The 10237-nt window shown below is 33.2% G+C and overlaps 1 protein-coding gene across 1 annotated transcript; it reads right to left on the bottom strand.

Moving 5' to 3' along the window:
- Positions 1-523: 523 nt before the first annotated feature.
- On the bottom strand, positions 524-9449 carry LOC18094001 (elongation factor G-1, mitochondrial). Its single transcript, XM_006368151.3, has 20 exons — positions 7737-9449; positions 6766-6987; positions 5693-5814; positions 5443-5593; positions 5060-5131; positions 4842-4937; positions 4677-4765; positions 4482-4548; positions 4369-4407; positions 3424-3484; positions 3025-3134; positions 2793-2867; positions 2637-2705; positions 2413-2534; positions 1985-2110; positions 1553-1673; positions 1335-1435; positions 1187-1247; positions 964-1017; positions 524-861 (listed from the first exon to the last, which is right to left on the bottom strand). Exons 1-20 carry the CDS (start codon positions 8139-8141, stop codon positions 757-759), a joined length of 2268 nt encoding a protein of 755 aa, XP_006368213.3. The 5' UTR covers positions 8142-9449; the 3' UTR covers positions 524-756.
- Between the last annotated feature and the right edge of the window lie 788 nt (positions 9450-10237).

Raw genomic sequence — 10237 nt, 5'->3', positions numbered from 1 at the left:
GTTGCTACCATCTCTATCTATCAAATAAATCAACTTGCTCACATGGATAAAACTAGTTCTCAAACCCTAAGATTCCATAATTAAGTTGTAGAGAAATTTAAAGAAAAAACTCTAATATTTTATAAAATTTGAATCTTAATACTAATATAAATCTTCTAAAAATATAATAGACATCCTTATTTATTCTAGTTCTAAATCTAGAATCATTTATAGAAAAAAATTCCTAATTAAAACTTAGCTAACAAATAAAATTCATCTAACATTAAGATTTTTAAATAGTAAAATACTAATTAAATTAAAAATCCTAATTTAAATAGAAAAAAAACAAATACAACAAGGTAAATAAAAAAAATTATACAAAGTTACTTCAAGATTTTTTTTTTGAAAGCCTTTCTGATTTCCAATCATCATGAAATTTTAACTTAATAGAAAATAAAACCTTCAAAATCTTCTATCACCACGATTCAACAATTAAATTAAAAATTATACTTGATTTATTGATTTATCAATTTATATCTTGAGCTATTCTTAAACTCTTTAAAATCTTAACTCATTAATAAAATAATACAATAAACATTATTATAACAAGAATATTGAAGAAAGTGCCCCACGGCATATTCCAAAACTGATTGATCCAAATCTGATCGAACTAATGAATATTACTATAACAGTAGACTTGGTCATCAAAAAAATACAAAAACCCCATGGGGCTTGTGTAAGGACTACAGGGGCATATGATTTTATGGAAATCTTCTCCTATTCAGCTGTCTTGCTGGCCTTGTAGGTGTTTACCAATTGCATTTGCACATCCTGAGAGACAGCTGAATGTTCTTTATATTCCATTGTGAATTCCCCTTTCCCCTGTAAAAAATGAAAAAGATCAGTATGCACAGACAAATATTGAGCAAGAAACACTTCGCACTTCCAAAAGGAAAGAAACTTGAATCTCCCATTTATGGTCACCTGCGTCATTGAACGTAGAGCAGTCGAGTAACCAAACATATTGTTCAAAGGCACCTGAAAAGTCAATCACAGGAACTCCTCAGAATCAATTAGTTTGGGGTCAAATTATCACCAAAGATCTCATGATCATGGTATACGCTTCCACTCATCCTTTAACTTTTTTTTCTTTTATCAAAGTAGGCCTCAGATACTAAAAAAATAAAGGGGAGAAAGCTGTGCTTACATGGGCTGTTATTATAGAGTCATCCCCATCCTGGTCATTTCCAACTATCACACCTTTCCTCCTATCACACGACAAGACAAGCAATTTGAGTTCTAAAAAAAGCAATGAGAGAAACAATGATAATACATGGTAAAAAAAAGTCACTCACTTGTTAATGTCACCTGCAACTGTACCCTGAAACTCTGTTGGTACTTTCAGTTCCACCAGCATTACAGGTTCCAGTATCACAGGTTTTGCAGCAACGTAACACTGTTTAATAGAATTTTGAAAGAAAAAAAAAAGAAGAGAGAAAATCAGAACTAGAAGCCTCCAAATACAGCCCATTCATAAAGAAATTCACCAATAAACACATGATAAGGGAAGTACCTGTCTAAAAGCATATATTGCTGCTAATTTAAATGCAAGTTCGCTAGAATCCACAGCATGGGCAGCACCATCAGTCAAAGCAATTCGAAGATTTTCTACCGGGTGCCCTATTAAAGAACCACTGTACATGCAAGTGCAAAGAGGTCACAACTTAATCATCTGAAATCACACATGGTGCAAACCTTTATATTACAAATGGAACGAAAAAGTAGCATCAACCTAGTTCTCAAAACAAACAATTATAACACCATATGCCAAGACTTCAAATAACTCTAGTTATAAAGTTCTCATTTAAATTTTCACCATGAATTTTTGTTGTGACCCGAGGGAGAGACTAAAAAGAGGGAACTTCTAAAATACTTCCAGGATAAAACAGGAACCTTCTCATAAAGTACAAAACTATGATCATTATTCTTGCCAAAAGCTACTCACGAATTGGCAGCTTCTTTGAAGCCCTTCTCAATTGCAGGAATAAAATTTGATGGTATAACCTGTCCCACGATCATGTTATCAAACTCGAACTTAGTCATTGACCCTTGTGGAATTGGCTCAATGTACCTGTACATGGAAAAATACAGCAAGGCAATCCCAGGGATCACATTTATAAAGTTGGTACTTCAGTTGAAATTGATCATATAGTTCTGGAAAAAACAAAGTAAATCCAAACAATTAGCACATTAAACTAGGCAATAACAGGGGTACCTAGGAAGCAGCTTGACACTTTCTATACACAACTACTGCATAGATAGATATATTGCCAAAAGGTGGGTGAAGCAGATACTTTTTTAATATATCATTAGGCCAAATTAGATACCACAACAATTGGATTTCAACATGGGAAATTAATACTGAACACTCACCCGCATACTCGTCCATATTGTCCTTGCCCTCCACTTTGCTTCTTATGTAAATAATCAAATTGAGCACGCTGAGTAATGGTTTCCCTGAAGTTCACACGAGGTTTCCCAACACTTGCATCAACCTTTTAAGGCAACAGTTGTGGAGGAACATAAATTAATAAAAAGATCATTTCTAACCAGAATACCAATAAAATGGAAAAAACTATCATAACAGGCAGAGATACCTTGTACTCTCTCCTAATCCGTTCCACATATATGTCCAAATGCAACTCTCCCATTCCAGAAATTATGGTCTAACCACAAAAGCATCATTACATCACACCAACAGGTTACTGTATGATTAAAGAAACAGTGCATATAAACATTTTACCAAAACAAACCTGAGCACTCTCAGGATCCAAGCCAACACGGAAAGTGGGATCCTCTTTCTGAAAACGATTCAAAGCTTTTGAAAACTGCAAAAATTCCAAAAGAAAAATGCATATAAATTGGAGGGCACAATATATCATGCAAACAAACCTTTTCCCTCTAAGACCCTGATGTCATGGTTATAATTTATAAATTGAGTTCAACAAAACCAGGGGAAAGAAAATACATTTCCTTAGTACTTACTTGTCCTCCGGAGTCTTTTGAAACTGGTTGAATGGCCAGTGACATAACTGGCTCAGGGACATTCATAGATGTCATAGTGTATCTAACTGATCCATCTGTGAAAGTATCACCTGTTTAACCGATAAAAATAGAAATATTTAATAAAAAATATTGAATAATAACGAGGAAAAGAAACAATGATGCATTATATAAGACGAAAGTCTCAGCTCCCATCCCAACTAATCACAGGATCTCAAAATTTGTCCCATGCCCAAGTATAGAAGCAAGCCCTTCTCTTTTTCCAGCAACAGACATTTTACTTGAAGTGACTTCTGACTGCCGTGGACATTCTCCTTAAAGAACAATGAAAAAAAATGATAAAAATAAAACAATTGGTGACTCGGCATGTGAAGGATTGACCTGAAGCACAATCAACACCAAATACAGCAACTATTTGCCCAACATGTGCCTCTTGAATGTCCTGTAACATAAAATTCCCCGAAGAAGAGAAAATGTATTAAGCATATAGCAGAAGACATGTAATAATCTTCATTCATATTGACATAAATACAAAAGGAAAAGGTTCATTTGGACAGACTACTAAGGCTTGTTTGTTTCATGGAAAGTGGTTTTCTAGAAACCACTTTTCGAATTTTCATGTGTTTGTTTATCATTAGAAAAGTTAGTCAATGAAAAACATTTTTCAATCAAAGAAAAATTTAGTTTGATTTTCAGAAAATTGATTTTCTTTTATTTTGAGCGAAAAACACTTTCTAGAAGTTGCAAAAAATTCAAAAATATCTTGTTATTTATTAATTATATCAAATTCGATCCTCAATCTTTTGATTGTTATATGTTTTATTTTAATTTTTTTTTGCAATTTTGTTCCTTAGAATTTGATTTAATTTGATTTTTATACCAACTTTGATCCTCATTCTTTTGATAGTAATTTGTTTTTCTCTTATTCTTTTTTTAATTGAATTTTTTTATTTATCAGATTTGGTCCTCATTTTTCTAATTGATATTTATTTTATTTGAAATAATTTATGAAATTGATTTTTTTTCAATTTTATCCTCTTTTAATTTTTTATTTGTTAACTTTGGTTTTTATTTTTTTAATTTCTATTTATTTTATTTGAAATTATTTATGAAATTTTTTTTTTCAATTTCATTCTCCTTTAACTTTTTTATTTGTCAGATTTAATCTTCATTCTTTTAATAAACTTGAAAAAAACATTAATAAATCATTTTCCAGCTTCTTTTCCATGACATTACCAAACATTGAAAAATAATTCAATTTTCAAAAAGACATTATATTCCAGCAAATAAATGGGGCCTAAGAGAAATCTCAGTGCAAAAACTTACCTCCATTTCATTAGAGTGCATCCGAACCAAGCGAGGAACCTGCAATGAAAAAATATTAGGATTGTAACAAGTATGAAAAAGAAGCCAGATCACATTATGTGCCCAAAACTTACCTTGATCTTCTTGCCTGTGTTAACATTAACTATAAAATCACCCTTGCGAATTACACCCTCATAGATTCTTCATTCAAGAAAAAACAAAAATAATAAATGTTAACATGTCTACTGTTTAGTACTAATCTAGCAGATCATATTCATGCAAAACTTGCAAGATCATTAAATGAAAACTAAACCAGCAATAAGCCATACCTTAGATATGTCAACTGACCAAAACGCCCTTCTTCTAATTTAAAAGCCAATGCCACAAGTGGTCCATCTGGAGTTCCAGACAAGACAACCTACACACCCCTTGATCAGTATTTTGAGGGGGAAATAGTGAGAAATAAATTGAGATAAAGTTGTTAAACCGAATACCTTCTCTTCATCCTTGGTTTGGTCAAGAGCATAGTTACTAACTTCAAGGGGACAAGGCAAATAGCTAAGTACACCATCTAAAAGTGGCTGCACTCCCTATACGGAAAAGGTGACAAAATATGAAGAGACTATGAATAAACAGCAAAGTAAATACAACAAATAATTACCATCAATTATACCCAAGACCCAAAGATACAGTAGTAGAGAACATAAAATACCTTGTTCTTGAATGCACTGCCCATGAATACAGGAACAAATTTCTTTGCTACAGTAGCCCTGCGAATTGCCTCCTACTCAACAAGATTAAAAATTCTGAAGTTTAAGACCACAATAAATACATGCAATTACAAAATGAAATTCATTCCAAGGAGCAATGAAGTCATCTTTAGAGCTCTGCATTTGTTGATGAGACATTTGACAATAATGACAAACAGAAAATTTAAAGTTAAGCCCCACCAACTGGCGAGTCAAGGAAAAGAGAAAAAATGATTTAGGAGGTTGGATATCTTGTTCCTATACTAGATGATGAGGTGCATGAAAAATCATTGTTCATGAATATTTACTTTTCTTTTAGAAATACATTTTTTGTCTTTGGATATACCTCAAGGTCAGAGGTTGAAATAGATTCATCTGCGAGAAAAGCATCTGCAAGTTTATCATCAACTTCAGAAACTGTTTCTATTAGTTCACGCCGTTTTTCTGCAGCCAAGGCCTCAATCTCAACTGGTATTTCTGCAGTGACAATTTTTTCACTAAAAGAGGAAATGAATAGTAAGCAAAAGAAATTAAATTCTAAAACAAAGTTACATGACAAATTAAAGTAATCCAACATCATATGTTCATGTACTCACCCATTTGAGCCATGGAAATAATAAGCTTTCATTTTTACAAGATCGATAAGGCCTTGAAAATCCTCTTCCAACCCAATTGGAACTTGAACTGCTGCACTATGATGTCTTAGTTTAGACCTTGCCTAAGAAAATGAACCACAAAAGACAGAAATGAGAGAGACTAACAAAAAAAAGGCAAAACCTATCAATATATCTTTATATGACACATGTTTTCATATCCTTGTATAAAAAAAATTAGTATAAAAAAAATGACAATTTGAAATTTTTTGTGGCAAAATAGCACAGTTTAGTACATGTTGCGATTGGAAAATGCTAAATTTAAAATTGTCGTTGATGGGAAACGCGACATTTCAAAAAAATTGTTAAATGAGATGGCATAAATTACAATAACGAGAGAAAAAGGAAAGAAAAAGACCTCGAAGGCACACCAAAGCTTTGATTATAACACCATTGGTATCATCAGAAAGATTTCGACGGGACGAATCCAACACCACTAAGAAAGGTGTTGGTGACCAGAGTGGGCCACACTCTTTGTTCAAAGGCAAGTGAATAATTGCAATGAAGAGAAAGGAGAGAGGAAGAAGAAAAGAAAGAAACCCCTAGGGCATGTTGAAGCTCCAATTACGAAACCACTAGTACGATTGGAAAAATCTCAATGAGACAAATGCAATGACACCAAGGAAGGTCACCAACGGTGTACGAGCGGGCCACACTTTCCGTTCAAAGGCAAGTGAACAATTACATTTACAAAAGAGGAGAGAGAAAAAAAGAGACTCTAATGCACATCGAAGCTCCAATTACGAAACTACAAGTATTGTCAAAAAGATCTCGGCGAGACGAATGCAACAACATCAAGAAAGATCACCAATGGTGACCAGAGTGGGGACTTTACTTGGTGTCGTTGATGACCTTATGGTGACTATAATTTGAATAACCACACTATAAACAATAAACAACATAAAACTTCCATTCATTAACAAATCAAATTTAGTAAAAACCTAAAGAATGACACTAATTGAGTTTATTATTATAAAATAACACCCACAATACACTAAAAAGAAACACAAGTTTACCTGGTTCAAAACTTTCCAAGGATCAGCTCCCATTCGATCAAGTTTATTAATAAAAGCAAGCCTAGGCACCTCGTATCTCCTCATTTGCCTATCCACAGTAATAGACTGACTTTGCACTCCGCCCACACTACACAAAACCAGAATTGCACCATCCAACACTCTCAGTGCCCTCTCCACCTCTATTGTAAAATCCACATGTCCTGGTGTATCAATTATATTCACCTACACCACCACAGAAAACACCATCACTATTTTAAAACAGGCTCTAATTCACCAATAAATGCTTCAGAATCTGTTAGCTAATAATTGCATACATTACCGGTATAAGAACAGTTCAGAATGCAATATGCACAAAATTCAACAAATTCATACTCAAAACATTCCGAATTCATGTAAAAATATTTCAAAATGTTTCAAATCAAAACAATTTCCCAGCCATATTCTGTAAGCACTAGACTCAACAAACCAACCTAACAATCCAAAGTAATACACCCAAACCGCAAATTCTTTCTCTAACTCTCCACCCAGTCACTAACTTGCCCATTGACACCTCTTAGCTAACATTAATCCCCTTGCAAAGAAAATCTAAATCCTTCATTTCATATTATCTCAGACTCTCGTACATATAACTCAATTAACAGTAAAATAGCATGCTCTCCAACTCAAAGAAGAGATCAACCTAAATTTACCAAATATAACAAAAACGCAAAACTCTCTTCTCCAAAAGCTGCCTCTTTTAACACATAAGCTACCCAATCAAACCGAAAAAATCCAATCTTTTCAATCCCAAATAAAGAAAACCCTCACAAAACCCACAATTGACAATGACAAAATCCCCAGATAAAATAAAGAAGACAAACATTGAAACTGCTCATTGTTTGTAAGCTAAAACAAGCACAAACTCACACAAAATTCGCAAACGTTTTTAAATTGAGCAGAGAATATTCGAAAGGTTTGAAATGTTGGAACACCTGATATCCATTCCAAGTGCAGTAAGTAGCAGCGGATTGAATAGTGATCCCTTTCTCTCTCTCCAAATCCATGGAATCCATCTTGGCCCCAACGCCATCACGGCCGCGAACCTCATGAATCTCGTGAATTCGACCAGTGTAAAACAGTATGCGTTCAGTGAGTGTGGTTTTACCGGAATCGATATGAGCTGAGATACCAATATTTCTTAATCGGTCCATCGAGTCCTTCCACCATGGCTCCTTTTCTTCTTTTGTGGTGGCGCTTGCGAGGTTGGAGAAGTGGCGGGAGTGCTGGATTTGGAAGTTGCCCTGGAGGAGAGCGGTGGTTGGAGACACTGAGGACTTCGTTTTGGAGCGGGAGAAGGTGTAGGAGAGGAGGCGTGATCCATTTTGGAATCGGGTCATGGTGGTGGATTGATTCCCGATGTGGTAGAACCCTAAACCCGAGGAGGAGTGTGGAGGTTTAGCGTGCGGGGGTTTAAGGTGGAGATAAATGTAGTGGTAGAAAAAGAGAAACTTTAGCGGGTCGGGTCGGGTCGGGCAAATGGGTCTTTCTAAATACCTGTGCTAGTTTTGGGTTAACAGAGAGTGTTCGTATATATATTTGATTGATAACAGTAATTGAAAAAACAAAAACTTGTAAAATTGAAGAATTGAAGAATTTAATTTAGGTAAATAGCTTAATAGGAAAAAAATACTAATTTATTTTATTTTACATTTTTTTCAAATTTTATAAAAACTTTATATGGTATTAAAAACTCCATTAAAAATATCTAAATATTTACAAGTTTGCTATTATTTTTAATTTAATAACTAAATAATTCCTCGCCAGTTTTGTTATAGACCAGAAAACTTGAATCGGATACTTGAATCTTACTCAACAAAAGTTTTTTCATAAAATTTCTCAGCTTCTGTAGTTTCCTCATAAAGGGAAAATCTACGGGTTTGTAGCTGCGAGGGGATTTTAGTCTTTCTTGGACACTCTTTTTTATTTTACACACAATCTTTTTTATTTTTTATTTATTTATGTATATCTCAACTAATTTTATAGTATTAAAATTAATAATAATGTAAATCTCCCATAATTCTGAAAAAACTCGTGATGTAACCAATTCAGCTAGGGTTATTTTGCACACAATCTTGCTCTTACTATTGCTTACATAAGGAATCTTTCTTCAACCGTACCCTCATTTCTTATCTTCGCCATTGGCAATGAATTCTAGTTTCTTATTTAATTCGGGAAATAACAAGAAGAATCACATGGTGTTTTGAAGTCTGTGAAGGGCATTCCTAATCCACCCAGAGTGTTTGTAGAACTACCTTTGTTATTTTCCTTACCACCTCCAGTCATGGTTGTTGCTTCAGAAACTCCATCGTTGACACCCGATGAGAATGAAGTTTGAGCGGCAGCTCCATTGAGTTGTGTATCATCATCATTCACTTGATCTAGATAATCAGCCCTCAAAAGAGCTCTTTGCACATCTTGCCTGAAATGTAAATAATCTTCAACTTACTTCTGTTCTTGTCACTGGACCATCAGAACCCACATCAGCATTTGGGAAAAGAATTGAAATTAGAGTTCTATAAACAGTAACTCTAATTTTTAATTTGGAGATTTTTAGGGGTTTACAAGAAAACAACATTGATTGTTTCTAGCTATCGAAAACCTCTTTTGGATTCTGAACAACAATAAAAATTGAAACTATTGAGGGTTTTATGAGGGTTTTTTTTTTAAAAATTCTAGAGAGAGCGGAGAAATTGTAAGCTGAAGAGAGAGAAAGGGATTAGGTTTTGTTTGTCTCTTGGTGGGTTTTATAATATAATTTACGCGGGTTTATTTTGAATTTTTTTTTATCAAGGATGCTTTTTGTAATATTTAAAATTAAAAAGTAAAGTATAAAATGAAATAAATTATAAGATACTTGTAATACTTTTATTTTTAAAAAAATTACAGTTTGTAAGCTAATAATATTTTATATCCTCTACGTGAACTATATATATAAAAAAAGATTATCATTGTTTTATAATTAATGACTAAAGATTTTTTTTATTAAAAATTACAACTTTACCGGATAGGATTAACTTGTTTTTTTAAAAGTATTTTATAATTAATCATACTCATCTTTTACTCTTCTAGAAAGAAAAAAAAAGGTGCAAATAATGCTTTATGTTAATTTTGTTGAAATATTATGACTCTTTCTTCTTCCTTATGATTCTTTCCCTTTCTGCAGGTTTCCTGTTCTGCAGAATTCTTTTCTTTTTTAGTATTAATGTATATGGTGATAGATTAATTACAGGAATAATACTATTTCTTTCGTAATTTGTAGGATCTGATTTGTTGATCCAGTACTATATATATTTGCATGTATTCTTCATTCTACATAAGAGAAATAATAAACTCTTCTTCAGGAATCTTGAAACTTGATTTATACTTGATTTAAACTCATTTATCCATGATTAAATTTTTTTCAATTCTTCCTCAAATAACTCGAGTTTAACTC

The sequence above is a fragment of the Populus trichocarpa genome, chromosome 1 (genome assembly GCF_000002775.5).
Source record: "Populus trichocarpa isolate Nisqually-1 chromosome 1, P.trichocarpa_v4.1, whole genome shotgun sequence".
NCBI classification, from domain to species: domain Eukaryota; kingdom Viridiplantae; phylum Streptophyta; class Magnoliopsida; order Malpighiales; family Salicaceae; genus Populus; species Populus trichocarpa.
The sequence above is the reverse complement of the archived record's forward strand: the minus strand, read 5'-3'. Positions and strand labels throughout refer to the sequence as shown.